Source organism: Pygocentrus nattereri, chromosome 13 (genome assembly GCF_015220715.1).
Source record: "Pygocentrus nattereri isolate fPygNat1 chromosome 13, fPygNat1.pri, whole genome shotgun sequence".
Taxonomy (NCBI): Eukaryota; Metazoa; Chordata; class Actinopteri; order Characiformes; family Serrasalmidae; genus Pygocentrus; species Pygocentrus nattereri.
Genome location: NC_051223.1, coordinates 24598779 through 24625141, shown reverse-complemented (window position 1 = coordinate 24625141; position 26363 = coordinate 24598779). Strand labels below are relative to the sequence as shown.

Genomic DNA, 26363 nt, shown 5'->3' with positions numbered 1-26363 from the left:
CCCTGCACGAATGCAGCTGATTCAACTTAGCAGTTAGTTATCAGTTTTAGGATGAAAATCACCAAACCGCCCTCTAGGACTCTGTCTTAGCTTGCTCTAACCCTTGATTTTCTGTCCCACAACAATGGATCACTTTTTACCAGGATACATCCCATGGCAACTTATGTTGCACGCATGTTCCAGGGCAGGTTCAGTTAAAGATTTCAGACACAGCTCTAGGATCATCAAGGCCGAGCCTCTGACCACGTGCTGTTCTTACAGAAATAGAATTATTCACAGCAGTCTTGATGGGTACAAGCCGTCTGAAGCTTTGGATGTCTCTACATTCTACATCTCAAAAAGTTTATTTGCCTGTTTCCGGTTGTCTGAGATATTACTTTATGACAAAGTTTTGGCCTCAAATGTATTTTTAAACTCATGGCGAACAACTGTAACATGCAGGCTTTTATAAGGCAAAATAGTAGAAGGAAGAAAATTGACTTTTTACCAGGGCTGTCGAAGTTAAGACGATAATAACGCATTAACGCGATCTCAGTTTAACGCGATTAAAAATAAATAAATAAATAGTGCCGTTAACGCAAATCCTATTTGGCCCTGCAAGTCATCCATAGTTCATCCTGAGACTTGACCGTGGGCGGCATCTTTCATTAAGAGTAGAGGAGTAACTGGCTGTGTTTACATGCAAAGATTTTTGCCAATCTGGCTGAAAACAATCAGATTACAGATTCAGACTGAGGTGTTTATGCTCACTCTATTCAACTGTCTGATGAAAATCTTCGTTTCCATGCTCACTACAAGTAATCCGATGCAAAATTATGCGCATGCGTGGAGAACCGCTTAGAGTAAACGTTACCATGACAGCAAACATCACGTGAGATCCAGTCGTGTTGAACGATATACTGTAAACCTTTCTCTATGACGCGACGCGCATGGGCAGACCGTACCTACACGTTCCGATTGGATTCGGAATTCAGGCGTTTACACGGATATTATTCTTCTACTTAACGGCTTATTTAGAGGTTTACCCACCTCGTTCAATCTGATAGAAAGTGTATTCCGAATGGCCAGTTGGACTAGAATATTCCGATTGAGGTGTTTACACGGACGTATTCTATTTCGATTGACCTGTTATTCGGATTATTAATGGATGAGTGAGCCACGTTTACATGCTGTTTACATGCTGTAGCACTGTGGTATGACACTACATGTCTTTAATGAAGTCCAACTTTGTGTAATTTGTTTTTGTTTGCGCAGTACTGTGAAGTCCTATAGGCTGTGACTGAATACAACTTCAGCACAATTGAAGTTTAGTGGAGTTTTTATTTTCTTTTGTTACACATATCTGAACTGAGACACAGTAGGATGTGACTACATGTCTTATATTTGAGTCTACAACTCCCTAATCTATTACAAATCCAATTGTGTTTTGTAGGGTCAGTATTACTGCTTAGTATGTGAGTGAATAAAACTCCCTTACTGTTTTCTCTTGTCCCAGCAGTTTTTAACATAAGTACATTTAGCATAAAATGTGTTCACCATAATGTGATTAATTGCGATTAACTATATGAAATTATGAGATTAACCATTATCAACATTACATATAAAAACTTAACACAAGTATGTAGTTTCTCTGGTCATTCTGGATATTGAAAAAATAGCTATATTTATGTGACAGACATCGCAACCCCTGGTTCCAATCAATACCACTGTAAAGAAAATCTCCAATGGTCCATTTCATATTAAAACACTCTGAATGACTTGGTTTAATTCTTAACATTTATTTATACAGACATTTTGAGAAATCAACAGAAATTAATTTTAATATACTCCTTGCCACAAATATGGGCTAAAAGGTAGTTGTTTTAAGTGCTTACCTTTAGTGCACTGCAGGCCATAGCAAGGCACACTCAGTTTAGCAGTGAGGGTGCAGAAGGCAGCAATGGAACCCTCAATGGGGTGGATGAGGAACAGCGGCCTTTCTGCACTCTGGACCTCATTCAGACGTGTCACTGTAGGACTGTCTGGGTTCACCAGCATCTGGTTGACATCTGACTCCAACAGAGCCAGAACCCCAGTGTGCTTTGCCTGTGCTGGCCTGGCTTCTGCAGAGGATAGACATAAGGGGAAAAAAAAAAATATTAGACTTACTCTCAAAGTTGCTCTTGGAAAGTCCATTTACAAACACACACAGATGTGCATACATACTCACCCTCAGACCCTCCTGACTTGCTGGACAGCTCGCGCAGCTTGTTGATGGTGAGTTGCCGTATTTCTCGCATCGCCATCACAATGTCATAGTCCCTCTCCAGTGTCTGCCTCACTTCCACACCCATTAGCGAGTCCAGACCCAGATCAGCCAATGAAGCATCAGCATTCAGGCTGCTCACATCACGCACACCTGAACAAAATGTACAGTAAAAGACTTCACTCTTTGTCTTTTAACACTAAATAAAATGCACAGCAGACAGGTCGGGGTAAGATTTTAAAATGATAAAATCATTTTAAGATTATAAAATCATAAATTGTGATTGTTATTTTCCATGTAGCAAAAAGTATTTACAATATGACAACATTGCAAAACATGAAGATGCTCCACATACAGTTCATATATTGAAACTAAGCTGCAAAAAAGATCAACATTTACATATGTCTACCTATTCACCCTACAGCAGTTTCAGCCCCACCGATTCACACTGAAGTTATAAGGAGTGTTTCAGCCTGGACTGCTTTTTAAAGGAGGCCCAATACAGTCAGAACAGAAGTCATTTACATATATTAAAGAAACAGCAACAAAAACAGCCTGTTTAATTCTAAGAGAAAAAGAAAAGTTGGAAAATTATTGTGTAAAAATAAATTGTGACTGTTTTTGGTACATAAAAGCCTAAATATATCATATAGTGCCTCCAAGTAGTATTTTACTACATTTATGGCATTTGGCTGATGCTCTTATCCAGAGCAACTTACAATTTGGTCATTTTACACAGGTAGGCCAAGGTGGTGTTAGGAGTCTTGCCCAAGGACCCTTATTGGTATAGTGTAGGGTGCTTGCCCTGGTCGGGGATTGAACCCCAGTCTACAGCGTAGAAGGCAAAGGTGTTAACCACTACACTATACCAACTACGTTAACCTTCCACGGCCTGGACAGCCTTTCAAAATTTCTTCCCATGCCAAGGCCAGGTTTGTCTGAACATTCAAGGCTGACCCAAGGACAACAAGGAGGGAGCTCCAGACAGATCTCATGGCGGTGGGAACATTGGTTTCAATAAATACCATAAGTAATGGACGCCACCGCAATGGTCTCCGTTCCAGGCGCGCCTGTAAGGTACCTTTACTTTCAAAGCGTTATGGCAAGGCCCATCTAACGTTTGCTTATGATCACTTGGAGGACTCTGGGGCAGACTGGTTGAAGGCTCTCTGGTCTGATGAGACCAAGATCAAGGTCTTTGGTGCCAACCACACCTGGGACGTTTGGCGAGAGGATGGCACTGCATACGACCCCAAGAACACCATCCCTACAGTCAAGCATGGCAGTGGCAGCATCATGTTGCGGGGCTGCTTCTCAGCCAAGCGGCCTGGCCATCCATAGGAAGATGGATAGCACAGTCCACCTGAAGATTTTGGCCAAAAACCTCTGTTCCTCCATCAAGGATCTTAAGATGGGTCGTCATTTCATCTTCCAACAGGACAACAGCTCCGAGCATACGGCCAAGAAAACCAAGGTCTGGTTTAAAAGGGAAAAGATCAAGGTGTTGCAGTGGCCTAGTCAGTCTCCTGACCTTAACCCAACTGAAAACTTGTGGAAGGAGCTCAAGATCAAAGTCCACAAGAGATGCCGAAAGAACCTAGACAACTTGGAGAATATCTGCAGCATGGAGGAGTGGGCCAAGATTATTCCAGAGACCTGAGCCGGCCTGATCATCGATTAATAGCTGTAATTACAAACAAGGGTTATTGCACAAAATATTAAACCTAGCTGAATAATAATTGATCCTAATTTTTATGTTTAAAATGTATTATAATTTAATTGAGCAACTTATATTTTTGACTGTAATATTTAGGCATCTGTTAAATGCTACTCTTGTTCAAAGTTTGAAGGCTCTAACTTATTTGCAACTTGTTGAATTTGAAAAATCTGCAGGCGGTGGAATACTACTTGGAGGCACTGTAAGTGGACATAAGCGGCAATAAAAAAAAAAAATGCCAGAAATATATACATTTTTTTGCGCTTTAAGACCATCATTGCTATCAGCAAGGCAAAACCTGAAGTTCTTACCCAGGATATGAGCCACTGCTTCCACCAGATCCCTCTGTCCACTGCCTTCTCCCTTTGCCACCTGCACTCTCTCTGCCAGTACGAAGCTGGACATGACAGGCTGTTTCTGGCACAGGAAACGGTCCAGCACCTCAAGACAGGATGCCATGCGCTGGGGCAAGGTCCCACCAATCACTGCATCATTCCCACCCATGGTTTCCAAGACAACACCCACATCACCAATGGCACCCCACTGGATGGCCAGGCCTGGCAGGTTGTCATGGTGACGCTGTTCACATACTCGCTCCATGGTGGAATTGGCAAAGCCATAGTTGCTCTGACCAGCGTTGCCACGGCCACAGCTGACCGAGGAGAAAACCACAAAGTGCTGCAGCTCAGGACACTTCTGCCTCGTCACTCTGTGGAAGAAATCCAAATCATTACCTGTTGAATTCAACTGCATAAACCTTTTAGCATTGACAGAAAACATGAGTATCAATCAGTATTTATAAAGTTTACCGATCCAAGTTTAGGGTTCCATCATATTTAGGCTGGTTGACCTCAATAAATTGCTGTGGTGTTAGATTCTCAAGCATGCCATCTTTCAACACCTACATGAAAAAGGGTAAAATACAAACTTTTATCATCTTGTTCTCAGCAAGTGAGTTCAACAAAACAGATTTATAGAAAGAGACGTTTACCATGGCAAGGTGGAAGATGCCTCCCACAGGACCCAAATGGCAAGCTTCAGTGATCAGACGCTCCGCCCCTTCCAGGCTGCTGACATCACTAGTTGACACTAAAACCTGGATGCCTGCAGCTTGCCATTCTCGAACACGCTTAGCCTGGTAACCTGTTCCAAAAGAAATTTACATTTTTACAGCCTGCTCATACTCAGATAGGAACCAAAGCAGATTCAAAATGTTAGAAAAAGCACTCAGACAGCTTTTCTACAAAGGGCATATGTAGTCACTCTTGTAACAAAATTCTGTATCTATGACATGGTAATTCATAGTAGAAAAAACAAATTAATTAAATTTATATCAACAGAAGATTTTGTTAGAACAACATGAAACATTAACCTGCTGTCTTATCATTCAAGACAGTTACCGTTGCGGATGCCGGAGCGAGAGGTGAGCACCAGCTTGCGAGCTCCTCTCTCGGTTAGCCAGTGTGCCAGCTCCAGCCCGAAGCCTCCCAGACCTCCTGTGATGATGTAGGAGTGTGATGCAGGGTAGAAGGTGCGGCAGATAGCAGGCAGAGCAAGAGGAGTAGCTGCAGACTTGCCGCTTCCCTTTTCTTCTGAACGTACCTGAGGAAGAAAGACACAATGCATGATACATGTGAAAGGAAAACAAAAAGGGCAAGGAAACCTCATCCTTATCCTAGCCCTAAGCAAAGGCATCTGCCTTTATAGTGCCACCTTACCTGCAGCAGGACCTTGCCAATGTGCTTGCCCTGAGCCATATAGCGGAAGGCATCCTCCACCTGGTTTCTTTCAAACACTGTAGTGCGGAGCGGCTGCACCACGCCATCAGCAATGCCCTTCTTTAGCAGCTCCGACACCTCCTCCCATTCGCGGTTACCCTCTTCAAATAGAGCGTCCAGCAGAATTCCATGGAAGGCCACGTTTTTCAGGAACAGAGCCATACCTGACAGAGGCAGAGCAGATTTAGACAACTGAAGCTCATTGACTACCATTTATTCAAAGGACAATATGATGATGTTTGCTCTAAACGTTTTAAGCAGTGTAGAACTCCCTCATGTTATGTTGCATCCAAATATTTAGTTGCATTTAAGTACACATTCATAAATCCATAGTGTTAAGACTTATAAGAGAGCTACGGTAATATTTTAAAACTGTTTATCTTGGCAGTAACTTGACAGTGTTTTTGCCAATTGAACTCTATATAACATACAATGTATACAAAAACAACTAGACTTTTTTGTTTTCAAAAAGACAGCTGATATTTTATGAGCTGATTAAAAGAAGACAGCTTTGGTTCCAGATTTCCTTCACCAGCACAACTGAGTAAACTTAATGAAAGACTGATTAGTTAAACTAGGCACTGATGATAATTACAAATAATAGGGGAGGTATGGGAAAGGTTAAACAAACTGACATACATAAAACCACTGCTTACTGTATGAATGTTATCTGCAATTATTCTAATATAAAAGTGTTTTTCTGAGCAAATTCAGTGTTCAAAACAATAGCTTTTTAAATATCAATTTCTCAGATGCCTTTGACTGTTGCATGGTGCTGAATATATGTGATTGAAACAATTCTTCTCTACAATTTACTTCAGGATTAATAAATTAATCTTTGTACATGTGTATATGTATATACATACATATGTATGTATGTATGTATGTATGTATGTATGTATGAATGAATGAATCTGTTTGTGTCAACTATGGTACAATATGCAGTATTCCATTCTACCACTGGATGCCCCAGTGATGTGTTTTGCTCTATTCTTACCCAGAGGGGTGTTGTTGGACAGGTCATATTTGCCAATCTCCAAGAAGCGCCCATGCCTGGCCAAACAACGCAAGCTGGCCTGCAGCTTCTCCTCAGCCAGGGAGTTCAGAACCACATCAACTCCTGAGCTCAGCAAAGAGAACAGGACAGATTATTCACACATCTTAACATTTAAATATGTTTCAGCAAAAATAGCTTATCTGGATCATCATGTCTAAATAGCAATCAAACCTTTGCCCTGTGTGTGCTTCAGCACATGTTGCTCAAAAGAGGCATCTCTCGAGTTAGCAAATGACTCTGCAGTGAGTTGTGGGAATCGCTCCTGCAGGTATGCCCTTTTCTCTTTGGAACCTGTAGAACACCAGAAATGTCAAAGATGCATTATAAATCCTATTACAAGCAATTACACAATCATTACTAAAATAAATGCCCCAATAGGAATGTATTACCATTCTTCTTTTCATCAATCTGTTTTAACCTGTCAAAGGTAATAACGGCAAGGACTACATGTAAGGATCTGTAAGTACAGATGTTTAAGTGTGGAGCTGTTACACACCAACAGTAGTGAAGACTCTGCAGTGCATGCTGAGTGCGATGGCGATAGCAGCCTGGCCCACTCCTCCAGAGCCAGAGTGGATGAGCACACTCTCACTGGGCCTTAGGCGGCCACGGACCACCATGGAGTAATATGCTGTAGCATAGACAACAGGCACCGAAGCAGCCTGCTCCAGAGTCCTGCACACACGCACACACACATATACGCACACACGCTTAGTGCTGCAGCAAGCATCATGAAAGTCCTTTATAGGGAAAGTAAAATGCATCTAAGAGTCAGGTTCCCAGAAATGGTTTAAGCCCAATTCAATGGTGCTTTACCATTGTAAAGCCATTTTAGCCTAGGATTAAAATTTAGTCCAGAAAGCCTTCTTCATACCTTTTAATCCATTTTTACTGTGTGATATGTTTGAGTATTCTACCATGTATAGTACATAATGCTGAGATAAGTACAACAATAAGTGTAAGTATATAATGAAGTAAAGATGGGCACAAAATTTATATTCAAATGCTTCCTTAATTCAGTTGAATGGTATGTCTTCTAAATTCACAAGAAAGTGCTCAGTGAGCTTTTGAAACATTTAAGCATCAGCAGGACAGGACAACTGGGCTCTCTTTTTGGCGACTTTCTAACTATCACAATACCAACTCCGATACCTTGATAGATTCCTCAATGCCTTCCTCTGAACTGAATGAGGGTACAGCTTAAACCAGAAATGAGGAAGAGGATATATTTACTGACCACAGAAAGCCATAGTATTTACTGATCTTTCTTAGTACTGCAGTGACACTGACACGATAGTGACATGTTGGTGGTTGTTGTGCTGGTACAAGTGGATCAGACACTGCAGTGTTTCTGGAGTTTTAATCTCCACTACAGTGTCCACCTACTGTCCACTCTATTAGCCACACCTATCTTGTTTGTCCACTTTGCAGACGTAAAGTTAAAAATAAGAGCTCATCTGCAAGGATTGTGTTGTCCTTCATCAGGTTGGTTTGGATGTTTTTTGATTGTTAGACTATTTTCAGTCCAGCAGTGACACTGAGGTGCACTGCTGTGTCTGATCCACTCATACCAGTGTAACACACCAACATGATAACTAGCATGGTGCCTCTCACAGTAACAGTGGTCTCTCACCAGCTGGAGGGGACATCCCAGAGGAACCGTTTGTCTGCGTCCACACAGGTTGCAAGGCCTTTAGCAGGCAGTAAGCCCATGACCCGACGCCTGCTAGGGTCCCGGCCTGAAAACTCCATTCCCAGCATGCACTGCTGCAGTGCTATGTCTCCTGCACACAGACATTGACAAACATACTTACAACCCTGCAGTCTCTAAATGCTTTGTGTAGCAACAACACAGTGGCATACATTTTGATTCATAAAGCACTGTAACTGACAGCTGTAGCAAGCAATGAATAGAACTACATGTATGTGTGTGCAGATTCTGTTATAGCAATAGTTCCTACAAATGTGAAGAAGATAAAGTAGCTACCAGGAATGGCGTCTGGTGGCAGTTTGCCAGTTGCCAGCATGATGTCTCGGAAGTTGAGGGAGGCATAATAGACATGGCAGAGCTGCACACTGGGGTTGGATGGAACAAAGTGCTGCAGTGGCGATGCAATCCAGCGTAGTGAGGAGAGATCCCCACGAGTCAGCACGTTAACGTAGGCCTGCTCGGTCAACTCTTCACTTAAATCTATAACACGGTCAACAACCAAAGCCAAACTGAGATAAAAATCCACAGGGTCAATCATATTTGTTGTATAATGAGCCGTGTAAAAGGCACAATACTGAATATTGTGCTGATTTGACATGTACTGTACCCTGTGGGAGCAGCTGGTGTCTGAATGCCCCCCACTGGCCATCCCGATACACATTCATAGATAGGTCCTTTTGTAGCACTGGTTGAATGTTCTTGTTGGTAAGCAGGAGGAAGGGGGCTTCAGATGACTTCTTCAGATTAGACACAAACACAGACCTAGTGAAAAAAAGCCATAGATAACAATGAGTGCAGGTCATGTTGAAAAATCAAAACTGTAATTTAAAAAAAAGAAAAAAAAGAAAATGGATCCATCACACAGGCTTCAATCAAAACCTTAACGTGTTGTAATGGTCCCTGTAATCAAATATGCTTTAATCTAAATTTTATTTTTCAGCAACTCTTAATTAGGTTTCATTTTTATGTTCCTATAATTCTGAAAAGTACTCATCATTACTATTCTTTTATTTAAATTACAAATTGTAGTGTTCCCTTTTTAGTTTTTGGGGCATATTACATTAAAGAAATTATGAATGAGCTTTTTACATACATTTCTACATTTGTATACATTCTAAATTTCTACTAGTTGCTGTGGTAAATTCTCTCACCGTTATATCCACATCATACAAACTTACAGTGCTAATACAGACTCGGGTGCTAAAATGTACTGCCACCATTCCATAACTGCACTGCAGTGAAGGGTCAACAAACTAACCGAATGCGGTGGCCCCCAGGTTCCTGTCTGAGGCAGTTGACCATTCCCACCACTCCATTATGGCCTTGAGAGGCAGTAAGCCACACTGGTCTCTCTGAGGTTTCAGCCAGGATGCTCTGATGGAAGCAAGAGGAAGATTAAGCTGTTTAGCTGACTTAAGAGCTTTCAGAGTTCAAAAATTTAGAAACATATTGGTCATTACACACAATTTGCATGTATACTATGCGAGGAGATATATGAAACAAGTGCAACTTACCTTAAGAGTCTCTACCCACGTGTAATCAGTAGAGTCCACAGACACCGTGATTGGCTGTTTCTCAGGGGTTTGTCTACGGCCAAGGAAGAGAGCTGAGCCATAGAAGGATTTCTTCATTACAACCACATTAAGGGACGCCTTCTCAAACAGCTTCTCCCATTCCACCTACACACACACACACACACACACACACACACACACACACACACACACACACACACACACACACACACAAATACAAAGCGTTGGCAACTGGAAAAAGCTAAATCTCCAAAATAGTGATTTTACAGTAGAAGGTAGACAGTGATTAAAGTGGACCATTTCTGTTGTCCCATTTGGCATACAATGCTCAGAATGAGTAAGTAAGTACGTACATAAACAAACAAACAAACAAACAAACAAATAAATAAATAAGATGGAGATACAAGGTTTTGTTCAGTGATGAAAGGAGAGTAAAACTGAACCAAAGATTACACACGTGATGCTTACTCACCTGAGTTAGGAGCCCATTCTGATTGTCCAAAGATGTGAGGAAAGCCACCGTCTCACCCAGTGTGTCTCCTCTCAGCAGAGTGTGCAGCAACACAAAGCCCCCCTCTCTAGTAGCTGAAGCCAGGTTTTCCAGCAGTGTAGCTGGGCTTGTCACAGGCCCTGGCACAGAGTTACACACCACCAGGTCTGCACCAGTCAGGCCTCCTGATGCAGGACCCTGCTGAGGGTCCCACTGAGCGACTGAGATTCCTTGCTCCTCCAGGGAGCTCTGCTGGGCACTAAGCAGTTCTGTGCTGAGGTCAGAGGCTGTGTAGTCCAGACGCAGCATGGGCTGAATGTTGAGAAGACTGACGGCACGGGAGAACACACGACCATCGCTAGAGAGAGCCTGATGAGTGAGGAGGACAGAATGAGCCTGGCTGCACACAGCAAGTAATAATTCTTGAGCTGCAGTTTAGTCCTTGAAGCAAACATATTGTGCACCCCCCTCAAGCTGAATGTCTTGGACCACCTCACCAGGCAGTATCATTCACCAGGATCATTCATGTGTGATTCTTTGCATTATTTTCTCCTTACCCCATATTAAGTCAGTCAAGACAGGTTAGGTGTCCAAAGATTCTAAAGTTTTACACTGACAGAGGGCCACATAGTTGACAGCCCATCTTGAAGCCAGCATTTTGTCCAAACTCTGTTCCTTTTAATATATTAAAACATCAAACAGTGCCAGAATCCACATAAATTAGACTATGAGATTACTTAAAACCCAATGCAGTCGGTATCCAGTTTTCTAACAGTAGATAGCAACATTGTTTGTCAGTCCAGTGCAAAACTAATGAACCAAACCTCAAAACATTAACATGTTTGCCTGATCCTATATTTGGAATAAGAGAAAATCTGTGCAAAACTGATTTGCTCACCAAATCAATGCTTTACGGGATTCTTCTACTGTACCTCAATAACTTTAAGTTTTCCAGGAGTGGCATTCTCCAGGGCAGTGTCCAGGCAGTGGCGTAGAGCATGGGAGTCCAGCAGGCCGCTGAGAAGTGGGTCCTGCAGCAGGCACTCCCTCTCCTTTTGCACTGTCTGCTCCAGTTCTGAACGCAGGTTACCATTGAGCTCCAGGCCACATAATACCGAGAGCAGCTGCAACAGGCCACCCCCCGTCTCTGCAGCAATCAACTGGTCCTCAGAGGCACCTTCCAGCCCTGGGATGGAGATCTTCACTCCCTGACTGGCCAGCTTTCTCTGGAGACTTTTAACAAGACCTGGAGATGAGGCAATACATAGACAATGGTTAAATCACTATGTCTGTCATTAAAAGGCATAAATATAATCATAATGTCATAGGCATGTCAAAATACACACATAGAAATAGTAGCTTCATAACTGAATGATACAATACAATAACAATAAAATTATGTTTAGAATGTGTGTGAAATGAATAGTTACCAATTCCTTCATACCTTTGCAATGTCTGAGTTGTTCTCTCAATTTCTCACTTGATCTCAGGCACTCAGTCTCCACATAGGGCACAAAGACAAACTCCTCAAGAGTTGGCGGAGTCTGTTGCTGTTGGCGACGCGGCGCTACCGTGGCATGGAGACCACAAATTTGAACTCCGCCTGCTGTAATGTTGTCCAGGCAGCGGTTGACATGGACATCAACAGCTAAAGGAAAAAAAAGAGGGAGCTGGTTTGATCTTTGATCTGTGCTTTATTTCTATAACTAAAATGTTCCTAAATCTCAACTTCAGCTCTAAGAGCAGTATAAGATTATCTAAAGACACATTTAGGCACTTTTAGGCATTTACCTTTTCTTTCCTCTGGGTAGTCCTGAACCCGCTCCTCATGTAGAGTGGGGTCCACATACACTGAGCGGATACGGGTGGGGAGGCGCAGGCTGCGACCAGACAAGCCCAATACAATCATCTGCAGCATGGTGTCCAAAAATGTCACCCAGTTACCTGTCCACTGAAGCTTCCCTTGATCACCTACAAAACAGTTAGACAGGATAACTCCTGAGCTTACAACCACTGAAACTAGACTCAAAAACAGTTAAGCCAGAAATGTGTTTTGATTAGACTCTGGCATAAAGCTGTTTACCAGCATTGTTGGACTCCAAAATGCCCTGGAAGGTTTTGCCATAGTCATATCCACGCAGACGCAGCTCTTTGTAGATGTCTCCAGCTTTCAGGCGCAGTTTAGGGTCCTCCACCTCCATGGTCACAGGCTCTGCCAGATGAGAGCGGAAGGTGTCCAGTGCTGTATCCTCCAACACACTTACCTTACCTATAAGAGTAAGAAGGATTAAAAATGTATACTATGTACAGTGGGTTGCAAAAGTATTCAGCCCCCTTGAACTTTTCAACCTTTTGCCACATTTCAGGCTTCAAACATAAAGATATGAAATTGTAATTTTTTGTGAAGAATCAACAACAAGTGGGACACAATTGTGAAGTGGAACGAAATTTATTGGATATTTTAAACTTTTTTTAGAAATAAAAAACTGAAAAGTGGGGCGTGCAATATTATTCGGCCCCTTTACTTTCAGTGCAGCAAACTCACTCCAGAAGTTCAGTGAGGATCTCTGAATGATCCAATGTTGACCTAAATGACTGATGATGATAAATAGAATCCACCTGTATGTAATCAAGTCTCCGTATAAATGCACCTGCTCTGTGAGAGTCTCAGAGTTCTGTTTAAAGCGCAGAGAGCATCATGAAGACCAAGGAACACACCAGGCAGGTCCGAGATACTGTTGTGGAGAGGTTTAAAGCCGGATTTGGATAGAAAAAGATTTCCCAAGCTTTAAACATCTCAAGGAGCACTGTGCAAGCGATCATATTGAAATGGAAGGAGCATCAGACCACTGCAAATCTACCAAGACCCGGCCGTCCCTCTAAACTTTCAGCTCAAACAAGGAGAAGACTGATCATAGATGCAGCCAAGAGGCCCATGATCACTCTGGATGAACTGCAGAGATCTACAGCTGAGGTGGGAGACTTTGTCCATAGGACAACGATCAGTGGTACACTGCACAAATCTGGGCTTTATGGAAGAGTGGCAAGAAAAAGCCATTTCTCAAAGATATCCATTAAAAGTCTCATTTAATGTTTGCCACAAGCCACCTGGGAGACACACCAAACATGTGGAAGAAGGTGCTCTGGTCAGATGAAACCAAAATCGAACTTATGTTTGGCGTAAAAGCAATACAGCTCATCACCCTGAACACACCATCCCCACTGTCAAACATGGTGGTGGCAGCATCATGGTTTGGGCCTGCTTTTCTTCAGCAGGGACAGGGAAGATGGTTAATATTGATGGGAAGATGGATGGAGCCAAATACAGGACCATTCTGGAAGAAAACCTGTTGGAGTCTGCAAAAGACCTGAGACTGGGACGGAGATTTATCTTCCAACAAGACAATGATCCAAAACATAAAGCAACATCTACAATGGAATGGTTCACAAATAAACGTATCCAGGTGTTAGAATGGCCAAGTCAAAGTCCAGACCTGAATCCAATCGAGAATCTGTGGAAAGAGCTGAAAACTGCTGTTCACAAACGCTCTCCATCCAACTTCACTGAGCTCGAGCTGTTTTGCAAGGAAGAATGGGCAAAAATTTCAGTCTCTCGATGTGCAAGACTGACAGAGACGTACCCCAAGCCACTTGCAGCTGTAATCACAGCAAAAAGTGGCGCTACAAAGTATTAAAGCAAGGGGGCTGAATAATATTGCACGCCCCACTTTTCAGTTTTTTATTTCTAAAAAAAAGTTTAAAATATCCAACAAATTTCGTTCCACTTCACGATTGTGTCCCACTTGTTGTTGACTCTTCACAAAAAATGTCAATTTCATATCTTTATGTTTGAAGCCTGAAATGTGGCAAAAGGTTGAAAAGTTCAAGGGGGCTGAATACTTTTGCAACCCACTGTACATGTAGAATTCTGACATACACACATACATGTCCCAGACCTGAGATTTGGTTAAGAGAATTCTAACTTACCACTAACTGCCAGGTTGCCATTCTCAGACACCTCAAAGCGGTTAGTGGCAGGCATGAGACGAACCTCCAACTGGACAGACCCTGTGATATAGCAAAGACATCAGATCAGGAGTCAAACAACTTGTTTCACATAATTCATCTTTTCTACTTTAATGCAAATGAAGTCCAATTCTCATAAGGTTAAATGGGAATTCTGCCTATTTTTCCAAATGAAATGGTGCATTGTAGAGAAATTTATCTTGGAAGATGTTTTGGTCCACAATCTTCCCTCAAAACGATCACAAAACAACACCGGAGGCATCAGGCAGTATATTCATAACAGTTTCACATAACTTTCTGTGAGGTAGCTTTTAGCTATTTTTATATTTCGGATGCCTGGTGACTCAATAAGTTTCTATATAACAGAGCATTTCATATCAAACCACTTTCAATAACTACCTTAATGATTCAACTGTATAAAAATACAGAAAAATTATTCCTCTTTAAGCCTAAATAAATTACTGTCCATATGGCAGGTCTGTTCAAAACAATTTGTCCCAGAATGGCATTCCTATGTTCAATCAACTAGCCTAAACAGCTTGTATCACACTAGCAAAATTTCTCACCAGTCTTGGGCAGAATGGTGGCTCTATGGATAGTGACGTCCTCAAAGATGACAGGTGTGTGCTCCATAACAGTGCCCAGTGTTCTCATTAGTGTTCTCCACGCCAGCACCAGGTAACCAGTGGCTGGGTACAGGACCCGCCCATCAATACAATGGCCAATCATGTAGTGGTCTGGGGCTTCAGGGCTTATGTCTACACAGAGAAAATGATAAAGATAGGAAAGATCAGTGTTATACTAGCTCCCACTACTCAGTGCCTTAAAAAAGTATCTACTCACCAATGTTGTAAACAGTGGCTGAGGTGGAACCTCCAGAGCCAGCTGGGAAGTCTTCCACCTTAGGCACATCCCAGCTCTGAGAGTGGTCCCACTGGATTAGAGGAGAGATGAGTGGAGTCCCCACTGGGACAGGGTATTCTACAGCTTGATAAAGCTGTTTACTCTCCACATTAATACTGGAAAAGGACAACAAAATGTTTGCATCAAAATAATAGGTACAAGTTTTGAGAAATTATATTTTCTATATTCCATTAACCCACATAACAGATTTAACATAAGATATGCTTACCTATTCATATAGACCTTCCCTATGTGAGAAAGGAAGAACTCCAGGTTGTTGGCATGCCCCCTCTTCATCAATGGGAGAATGGAACAAGTGGGCTTGAGGCTGCGCTTCAGAATAGCCTGTAGGGGAACCAGATGATATGTAATAAGTACCTGTTAAACTGTGCTCCTGTTGCACTTAAAAGGATGTAGGTGCCTCTTAGCCTCCTGTCTCTCTTCCTCACCTGAAGCAGGGCATGTGGTGCTATCTCCAACACCACAGCATTGTCAGGCACAAGGCTCAGGCCTTCCTGGAAGAGCACAGGGCTCACCAAATTGTTGACATGATACTCAGCTGAAGAATAGAGGGCCAGCGGGCATTCCCAATCAGACTGAGGGATGGATGTACTGATCCAGCGTGCAGAGCGAGGTCGTGGGTTTTTAATCACCTAAAAGGACATTTATATATATTAAAAAAATAATAATAAAAAAAAGACTTATTAAACTGGAAGGAGACAAAAAAAAAAAATGTTACTCTTGATTTTAGGAATATGAAAGCACCCCTGTGGAGCACAGATACACTATATTTCCAAAAGTATTCACTCACTAATCCAAATAATTGAATTCAGGTGTTCCAATCACTTCCATGGCCACAGGTGTATAACGTCAAGCACCTAGGCCTGCAGACTCCTTCTACGAACATTTGTCAAAGAATGCGTCACTCTCAGGAGCTCAGTGAATTCCAGCGTGGTACCATGACAGGATGCCAACTGTGCAACAAGTCCAGTCGTGAAATTTCCTGTCTACTAAATATTCCAGTCAACGGTCAGTGGTATTAACAAAGTGGAATGACAGCAACTCAGCCACAAAGTGGTCGGCCACATAAAATGACAGAGCAGGGTCAGTAGATGCTGAGGCGCGTAGTGTGCAGAGGTCAGCAACTTTCTGCAAAGTCAATCGCTATACACTTCCAAACTTCATGTGGCCTTCAGATTAGCTCAAGAACCGTGCATAGAGAACTTCATGGAATGGGTTTCCATGTCCGAGCAGCTGCATCCATGCCTTACATCACCAAGCGCAATGCAAAGCGTTGAATGCAGTGGTGTAAAGCTCACTACCACTGGATTCTAGAGCAGCAGAGACGTGTTTGGTGGTTGCCAGGAGAACAGTACTTGTCTGACTGCCTTGTGCCAAGTGTAAAGTTCAATGGAGGTGGGATTATGGTGTGGGGTTGTTTTTCAGAAGTTGGTCTCGGCCCCTTAGCTACAGTGAAAGGAACTCTTAATGCAGACCAATAGATTTTGGACAATTTCATGCTCCCAACTTTGTGGGAACAGTTTGGGAACAGACTGGCCTGCACAGAGTCCTGACCTCAAACCAACAGAACACCTTTGGGATGAATTAGAGCAGAGACTGTAAACCAGGCCTTGTTGTCCAACATCAGTGTCTGATCTCACAAATGCACTTTTGGAACAATGGTAAAATATTCCCATGAACACACTACTAAACCTTGTGAAAAGCCTTCTCAAAAGAGTTTAACCTGTTATAGCTGCAAAGGGTGGGCCGACATCATATTACACCCTATGGATTAAGAATGGGATGCCACTCAATTTCATGTGCGTGTGAAGGCAGACAAGCAAATGCTTTTGGAAATAATGTATTTAGGCCCAATTCTGCAACATGTGAATATCATACATGACCACTAGGTGGCACTGTGGTGCTATATGGCAATTAAAGCCCAGGCTTACCCTCTGCAGTGCAGCAAGCAGTGAGGGAGCGATTGAAGCCATGTAATAAGAGTGGAATGCAACACCGGCACTGCGCACTTCTTTGGCAAACACGTCACTCTCCTTCAGCTGAGCCACAAATTTTCTCACTGCCTCCTACACACACACACACACACACACACACACACACACACACACACACACACACACACACACACACAATAAATAAATAAGCATAATTCCCTAGCAATCCAAAGTCTGGTTAATTCAGTTAACACTTACTGGTCAAAGTTGACCAATAAAATGTAGACTAAGAAATGGGTAGGAAACTATACCTGTGGTCCAGAGATAGTGACCGTGTCTTCTGAGTTGTGGCAGGCTGGGACAACTCCTTGTGGGCATTGAGCTTTACACTGCTCCCAGGTCAGACCTGAAAAATAGTCCACATTCAGGTTTATGTGCAAGCTCAACACTAAAAGCAAACATAACATGAAACAGTACATTAGTGTGTCCCAACAAAAGTCAACCCGTCTACCCATATAGTCAACAGTTTTCTCTCCTTCAGGTCCCTGCCCGTGTACCTGTTACAAGTGTGCTTTGAACTGGGATTCAGCAAAAATGGGGTCTCTTACCCACTGCAGCCATGCCCCCAGCTGGCAGATTGGCTTCTTTGATGCACCTGCCTCTCCAGTAGGCAGCCAGGATGGCCTCACTATGGCTGAGGGAGCCATCTGCGTAGCCACAAGCCAGTTCCCCAACAGAGTGGCCCACAATTCCATCCGGCTGGAGACCCATTTTCTGCAGCATATCTATCTGCGCAATCTGGAGAATAATACCAACACATGTGAATCATGTGATAAAAGTTGGTCTATTTAGCAGTCATTTGTGTTAAACAAGGCAGAGACAGGCACGCAGACAGAATGGATTGAAATGATTAAATGATCCGATACAGAATCGTTCACAGTTCAGATTTCAATAACAGTCATTGCAACACAATGTGTTGCAATGCTAGAATTGTCAGGCGCAAGATGGCTGATTTTAGTTGAGTAACGAAACAATGGTCACAGTTCAGTAACTGCATGTACATGACATGGGAAAATTCTGACCTGAATGGCTGCAAGGCCCACAAAGGCATGGACTGTGTCCTCAAAAGTGTTCTCATCAGCCTCTATGAGCAGGCGTGACACACATAACCCAGTGTCCTTCAGAGCCTCATCTGAACGAAGGATGGACTCTCTGAACTCCTGCAACTGCATCAGGCTACGGCCCATCCCAGCCCACTGTGTTCCCATACCTGAACAAAGCACACAAGCATTCACTTCAGGTCAGCTGGCTATAGAAAAATAACAGCTGTGTCACTTTGTTTACACCACGTCAGTTTGTTTATGTCCACCTGATATTTTACAACCGGCACCATGAGAACATTGAGAACACTGACCTTGACCCACACAGGCTTCTTATCAGTGATATTTGTAACCTGCCCATTTTATCTAACATCTTATATTGAGGTGTGTAGTGTCAAGAGAATATGGTTTTTATGAGCCCTTTTCTCAGTTCTGATATGGGGAATAAGCTGCAGGGCAAAATTAAACTTCACCATTGCATATTTACTGATGAAAGCTCTAAGATATATAATGCCATTTTCTATAAAATATTAACATTAGTTAACAGGATAAAAAATATAAATCAAGTAAAATTAATTCATACATTTTTGACCACATTACATACTTAATGAGCATAGGTTTGTAGGGTTTGTCTTGAAGTCCAATACTCCACTCACCAGAGCAGATGTACCAGAGCGGCCTGGGTGTGGGCTGGGCCTGCTGGATCTCCTTTACTTCCCCTTGAGCTCCCAGCAGTGTGTAGCCCCTGAAGGGCATGCTTGCAGTGGGAACAGCTGACACATCATTCAGCAGTGTCAGAAAAGCTGGGTTCTGGCTGTTCTCTTGGGCTTTTTGTAGGAGATAGGCAGTGGCCTCCTCAGTACGCCCGCATGCCTGTACCAGTCTGGGGATAGACAGTGGCGAAGCTGCCTGAGGTGGTTTGGGTCTGGCTGGACGCAGGATCACATGGACATTTGAGCCTCCAAAGCCGAACGAGTTAATGCCCACAATGCCCCCACGGATGGGAAGAGGCTTCGTGACAACACACACTCGCCCATCTGTCAGTGCAGGAATGTCTGGGTTGGGATCATGAAAGTGGATGTTGGGTGCCCACATGCCGTGCTCAAGAGACAAGACCACCTGAGTGCAAAGAGCAAGTGTTAACAATCTTCATAATATCTACTTCACAGAAATGTTTTAAAAGGTGCAAAAGAAAGACCCTTCTATAAAATAATTATATTTCTTGTTTAAAAAGAAATGTTAGATGTGTGCAGGGTGATGAACAGAGCTGAGGGTGATTTTAAACAACTGAGACAGCTTTATAGCAATGAGAATGAAGTAGTAATGCAATTCAGAATTCAGTAATTCAGAATTCCTCATTTCATATATTGAAATATTAAGTAAAACATCTAAAAATACATGCAAAATATTTAAATCCACACTGTACACATACAGCGTAATTGTTGTATACAGGCTATAATATTTATTTTTACCTGAACGTTTCCCAATCTCTCTTTAAGGCTTAGAATGTGTTTTCATGATATTACAAAAACAACAAATTTAAAATAGACTGTTTTTTCAGTTAAATTTCCATATATGGTCTGTTCTGACTGGAAATGAACAGTATATTTTGAAGTTTTAACAACATTTACATACCACATTAAATACTTATTCTAAAAAGCTAGAAAAGGATGTTTTCTATGATATAGGCCCTTTAATATGACAAACTTTTGTCTATGATGTTTGTTGTGAAATCCTTAATTATGTGTTCAGACTCACTTTGGCAAGGGCAGCCAGCCCAGAGGCAGGCTCAGGATGGCCCATGTTGGATTTGGTGGAACCGATAAGCAACGGCTCCTGCCGTGACTTGCAGAACACACTGACAATGCCATTCACTTCCTGCGGATCCCCAACCTAAAAAAAACCCCAACACAGTCTGGCTCATAAGGCACTAACTTATGGACGTGTGTCTGCGTATATATTTGTGAACACCTTCCTAACCTTGGTGCCAGTGCCATGGGCCTCAACGTACTCCACCTGCTCAGGTGAGATGTTGGCCTCTTCGTATAGGGAGCGGACCAGGAGCTGCTGCATGTCCCCTGAGGGAAACGTCACACCTGCACAAAACAATACGGCTTACAAATTATCAAGTAACTCAGCTACATGCAATTCTTTTACTTCTTGAGACCTTGAAAGTTCTTTTCCTGCACATTCTGTAATAATAAACAACTTAGGCACTAAATTCACAAAAGTTTAATCTGTCTCAGAATGTTAAAAAAACAGGGATTTTACTCATGGTCTTCCACTATCTGATGTTGCAGTGAACTGCTCTTTTTGTTTATATCACATGATAAGTGTTTAGTGTGTTTATGGAAGGTGCTCTGACGCAACTACAGCTAGGACCCCTGCCTGGTATGTCACGTGAGCCCCTGCGTGGAGGCTGCCCTGCAGAACATGCTGGCATACCAACCCCTCACCTATTTCAGCAGTAGGTTTAGAAACACTGCTTGGGTGTAAAAGAATGCCAGCATGCACTGGGGCAAAGGGGACAGTGTAAAGTGCCTGGAGGAACCAGGTCACCTCTCTAACAGTAATAAGCTTTAGCCTCAGATGATTTGTCCAGAGAGAAAGTTAGTGAAATAGTTTGGCAAATTTCCCCACTACATGTAGGACTTCAAACAGATTTAACAGAGAAAAAGGGATGCAAGCTGAACTATGTTTAACACCTTGTTCTTTGTAGCCGTCTGTGTTGTTGCCAGCATTGAGCACTGTGGCATAAATTCTCTTGGCCATGGACTTCCTAGTCAGGAGTACAGCCACAGCAGCTTCTGAACGACAGTACCCATTTCCTGAGAAAGTGAAAAAATGAATGGTTAATTTACATTTATAGTATTTAGTGTTAGTGTGGTTACACAATTCTCTAAGCATCCATAAAATGATAAAAGGACAGATTTTTGACTGGACACTTACAGCTCTAACCACTGGGACAAACATTTAAAAGTAAATAAATTACATATCTGTAGATTAAAAGTGAATCAACTCCTTCATAAATAACTGCAAGATCACCTGATGAATCAAAAGACTTGCAGGTTCCATCGGGACTGAGCATGCCCAGTTTCATGAACTGCACTGAGGTGTTGGGCTTAAGCAGTAAATTGACTCCTCCAACAAGGGCTGAATCACACTGGCCATGCCGAATAGCATTAAAGGCGTTCTCCAGAGCCAGAAGACTGGAGGAGCATGCTGTGTCAATGGCTGTGCTAGGGCCTTGAAAGAAAAAAAAAAACAAAAAAAAAACAAAACAACACATAACCACAAATTTCAGGACTCATATAGTCTAATCAATTATAACAACACATCACACTAAGTCATGATTTAGTCAATACTGACATGAGGTACTAACTTATTTGCTGTTATATTTGTTAAATTCATGCCAAAATCTCAACAGAACAATTTGTATCAATTTCTCAAGATAATACAATATATATTAATAAAAATGAAGTGTTTAGAAAACATAAGAGTTTACGTACCATTGAAGTCAAAGAAGTAAGAGAGGCGATTGGCGAACATGGCACGCTGGCAGCCGGTCATGCTGTAGCCCAGCAGCTCCTCTGGGTCTCTGCTGAAAGCCTCACCTGCCTCAGAACCACTCACGCCAATGTACACACCAGTCTTAGTGCCACGCATGGACACTGGATTTATGCCTGCCAGGTTAAAACATACCATCAGCTATCCTGCTCCCATGCAGTCAACAAGAACATGACCTACTAAAAACATTTACAACAAGAGTTTCATTTTAAAGGGCAGTTAAATGTGTATTATAACCTTTAAAGGAGCCCAAAAGTCCTTATTTCCAGAGTAATTCCACCCATTTTCAAGGCCCCCCTGGTTGAACTATACACATTTTTTCAACAATAGTGATGACAGAATATAGTTTTGTTGGAAATGTATGTGATTTATAAAACCAGATGTGAACTGAGTTACAGTATAAAATATTTTATTTAATTACATTAAAATATTTCCATTCTGCTGACACAATAGCCTATAGGGGGTCTGCAGTAAGAGGCTACAGAATCATTTGTATAAATGAGCAAGTGTGTAAATGCAAAGAACACTATCCTAGGTGTCTGACCTCCATCAACGATAGCCTCGTATGATATCTCCAGCATAAGCCTCAACTGCGGGTCCATGGTGTGGGCCTGTTTAGGATGGACTCCAAAGAAGGCTGCATCAAATCTGTCTATTTCTTTTAGCTTTCCATTTCTGTGAGGAAGTCCGTACAAACCTAGGAAGGGAAAAAATTATGCACCGTGGTTACTGATGAGAACCAGGGGGAAAAAAAGGACAAGTTCGCTGTTGTATTAAAGGGTCTGCCTCAGGCCCAAGTTCCTTAAGCCTGCTGGTAGTTTAGCACATGAATGTGAACATTAGTAGGCTGGCAAGGAGAGAAAAGAGCAAGAGGAGAGAGAGGTCTATTCAGAAGAGGCCAGGCCAGCCATGGCCACCACAGAGCAACAAGCAGGTAGGCAAGGAGACCAGCGGAGCAACGAAATCAGAGAGCACATGGAGGGCTGCTGAAAATTTAATGCATCATTCATTGACGTACTTCGCTTTATGCATGGGTCTAATCAAAAGTAAACCGCTTTTAAATATTACATAAGGTTTAAACCACAAACAGTTACTTTACATTATGTGGATAAAAATATCTGTATGCATGTATCTGAATTACTGAAAAGTGCTACAACATATCAGGGGTGTGCCTGAGAAATGCAAGATGTGATTAACTATTTCAGGTACCAGTGACCACATACTGAAATCACTACTCTGATATTTGTTGAGACGCATTGTAAGAACTCGAGCGAATATGGAATCATAAAGGAGAAGTCATGTCTCATGTGGTTATATTTTAATAAGCAATGAACCTTTTACGGTATATTTATTTCAGTTGTTTTATTAATTATATTGGAGTTCATAAAATACCAATGACTTTATGATATTGGCCAATTATTACCTTAATATCCATTTGTTAGCTCTTATTATGTCAAATATCAAAATGAGAAGGAGCATCCTGAATCAATGTAATGATGTATTAACAATCAAATTCTGCAAGATACCTGGCTTCCATCTCCTGTCATCCTCTGTGACCATGTCAACTCCATTGAAAAGGTTCTGCCAAAATTCTTCCAAATTGTTAGACTCTGGCAGCCGGCCTGAAATTCCAGCTATGACGATGTCCTCCATGGCGGTGTGAGAGTTTCTGTGGGTCCAAAGAAAGAGTGACAAGAGAAAGAAACAGCAGTCAGAGACAGCAGACATCTTATTAACAATGACAGTCTGTAAGTTGGCAATTCAGCATACAATGTGTTTGTGACCACTGATTAGGCCCAGGCAGGGAGAGCACTGGAAAGGAGAGGTTTTTAGAGGGGGTCGCTTGAACGACTGTAGGCTTTGTTCCCAGTGTATTCGTGCTAATGCTGTCCATACAACAGAGAGCAACAAAGCAAGAGCAGGGATGGGATTCCTGCTTACTGTGAGGTGCAATCAAGCGCCACATTGAGCACAAAGTGTCCCTCTGTTCTGTTCCCTCAGTTCAATTCCAGTCTCACAGTGCAATTCATCTCAAGTTTAACTATTAAAAAAAGTGCTCGGTCCCGGTCCTTTAGTACCACTGTAATCTACACCTGCTCCCAACAAACTTTACTAATAAAGTCATAAACTCTTTATGACTTTAAAGTGGCTATGATGCACAAAAGAAAACATTAACCGGCGCCACACAGGGGCACGCCAAGATTGGGAAATCCTAACTGCAGCACGTCGGCTCATAATGTATTATTTCTTTCATATTTTGCAACTTTCACCAAGTACAGTATGCCAACTAGGCAAAAACGTCTACAGCATCAGCTAATTTGCTAAGATCCTATTCTATTTGAGTGGCACTGAAAAAAACGTCTAGATTATACAAAGTACAAGATCAAAAGCAAATATGTGAAGGGTCCATATCACAGAAAATCACTTTTGTGCTACAAAATTATTTCATTAAGTATGTAAATATTGTTAACATCTATATTCTTACAAACTATATTCTTCACTCCTGCTCTGTCCAACTTGCAGCTGTTAGCTCCACCCACTGACATTGACGTTATAAGGAGTATTTCAAACTGGACTGTTTTTTTGATTGAGTGGCAATATCAGGCACCCAATCATAACATTTATATAAGATCATTTACATAAGTTCTAAAGTAGCAAAAATGGCCTGGTTAACTCTAAAGGAACTCTAAAGGTTGGAAAACATGTAAAAAATAAAATATAACTTTAGTTACAAACCTATGCAAATAAGAGGAAATAAAACACAGGACCTGAGGGAAATATTAAAATACATTTAGGTGCCCTTTAAAATGAACACAGTAGAATAACATAACACATTGGATGTCTATGCACAAGCTGTACTGACTAAAAGTGATGGTTCATGTTAACGAAAGACAATGTTTTTGCATGAATGGAAAATGCATTTCCAGCATTTAACAACAGGACTGAAGAATTTCAGGAACTTATCATTAAGGACAACTTTTTCCCGGTCTTTAAGTACTATGTATCTAGCTAGACAAATAATAGTCCAGACCACCACAGCTTTCTTCAAGGAGCCTAAAACTAAATTTTCCCCATAAAACTAAGCTTTAAGCTATTTTATGGGATAAGGACATATCTATCCACTTTTTATCTGCTTCAAATTAGGAAAACTGTTTTATTTGTATGATGACCGTCTCTGAGAAATCCCTGAGTGAAGCTACTTTCAAACTACTCCACATTAAGTGAAAGATTAACAGGAAAGTGGACTGGAGCACTGCTTAAACTACAGAGCAACACTCCATCATGCGTGTGGAACAATGGCATCCAACAGAGTCACTCTGAGGGGAGGGATTAGTACCACAGAGACAGCGAGAAGGAAACATACTTGCCAAGCAGGTGCTGGCACGCAATAGCTCGTCATGGCCTGCATGTGTGAGTGAGACTGACAGTTATCACATTCTTACAGCATTAGCAAAGCATGTCCTCGGTTGAAAGACTGCAAAGTTTTGATGGATGTTTACTTCATGACCTGTTCAGAGCATTTATGAAGAACTGAAGGTAAATTATAGTGCCCTTATATTAAACACACAGGCCAGTACCTCAGCGTGTAGCCCAGAACAGATTGGGAGACCAAGTAAAGAGATTTCGAGGGGGAGGGATTGTAATCTACCTGACCCAGATCTAAAGAAGCCTCTTTGTTTACATAGATAGAAGAATGACACTCATCTAATGACCAAAAAACACCACATAGATCAATCATCACCTATAAAGGGGTAACTGCGTTTACCACCCTAGAGTACATACTTATCTTAAGGGATAAATACAATGTTTGAATTATAAAGGACATGGTGGGTTCAAATGGTCATAAACTGTAATTATACTTATTTTTCTGTCCAGTAACAGGATTTTTAAAAAATATTTTTCTTATACTGTAGTTAGGCTATGAAGGTCCTATGTATGCCCACAATTGTAATTTGTTGGTTTGACAGGACATGATGCATCCAAACCAAACCTGATCAGATATTTTTAAATGTACATATCTGTCAGCGCTGATGCTGGCACATAAACAATTATAAAATCCAAACATTTGGACTACATCTATCTACATCTATCTGGATTTATTTTATAGAGTTACAAATGCAGTAAAATGAATGAAGTGTAGACATTTTAACACGTCAGAGTACAAAAAGATATCTGAAGTATTTATTTTTCCTTTGAAATGTTGGTCTAATCTAAACATCTGTCTGAATGATTTTTGAAAAGCTATTCTCTTATATTAAGATATGAATTCAGTATTACG

At 41.8% G+C, this 26363-nt stretch overlaps 1 protein-coding gene across 1 annotated transcript in view; it reads right to left on the bottom strand.

Moving 5' to 3' along the window:
- fasn (fatty acid synthase) overlaps positions 1-26363 on the bottom strand; it is a 31934-nt gene that overhangs the window by 4162 nt on the left and 1409 nt on the right. The window contains exons 2-38 of the mRNA XM_017710987.2: positions 23611-23753; positions 22629-22781; positions 22027-22200; positions 21563-21763; positions 21223-21345; positions 20498-20613; positions 20276-20410; positions 19174-19636; positions 18500-18687; positions 18026-18215; positions 17729-17823; positions 17415-17549; positions 15912-16115; positions 15692-15807; positions 15403-15578; positions 15126-15317; positions 14521-14601; positions 12617-12802; positions 12325-12504; positions 11978-12181; positions 11466-11779; positions 10516-10902; positions 10023-10187; positions 9767-9882; positions 9116-9270; positions 8785-8988; positions 8431-8581; positions 7294-7472; positions 6969-7088; positions 6738-6860; positions 5681-5904; positions 5363-5564; positions 4954-5105; positions 4772-4863; positions 4274-4671; positions 2210-2398; positions 1875-2102 (exon numbers count right to left, since the gene is read on the bottom strand). Of these exons, the coding sequence (XP_017566476.1) occupies positions 1875-2102; positions 2210-2398; positions 4274-4671; positions 4772-4863; positions 4954-5105; positions 5363-5564; positions 5681-5904; positions 6738-6860; positions 6969-7088; positions 7294-7472; positions 8431-8581; positions 8785-8988; positions 9116-9270; positions 9767-9882; positions 10023-10187; positions 10516-10902; positions 11466-11779; positions 11978-12181; positions 12325-12504; positions 12617-12802; positions 14521-14601; positions 15126-15317; positions 15403-15578; positions 15692-15807; positions 15912-16115; positions 17415-17549; positions 17729-17823; positions 18026-18215; positions 18500-18687; positions 19174-19636; positions 20276-20410; positions 20498-20613; positions 21223-21345; positions 21563-21763; positions 22027-22200; positions 22629-22781; positions 23611-23737 (6838 nt within the window). The 5' untranslated portion in view covers positions 23738-23753. The remainder of the gene's footprint in view (positions 1-1874; positions 2103-2209; positions 2399-4273; positions 4672-4771; positions 4864-4953; positions 5106-5362; positions 5565-5680; positions 5905-6737; positions 6861-6968; positions 7089-7293; positions 7473-8430; positions 8582-8784; positions 8989-9115; positions 9271-9766; positions 9883-10022; positions 10188-10515; positions 10903-11465; positions 11780-11977; positions 12182-12324; positions 12505-12616; positions 12803-14520; positions 14602-15125; positions 15318-15402; positions 15579-15691; positions 15808-15911; positions 16116-17414; positions 17550-17728; positions 17824-18025; positions 18216-18499; positions 18688-19173; positions 19637-20275; positions 20411-20497; positions 20614-21222; positions 21346-21562; positions 21764-22026; positions 22201-22628; positions 22782-23610; positions 23754-26363) is intronic.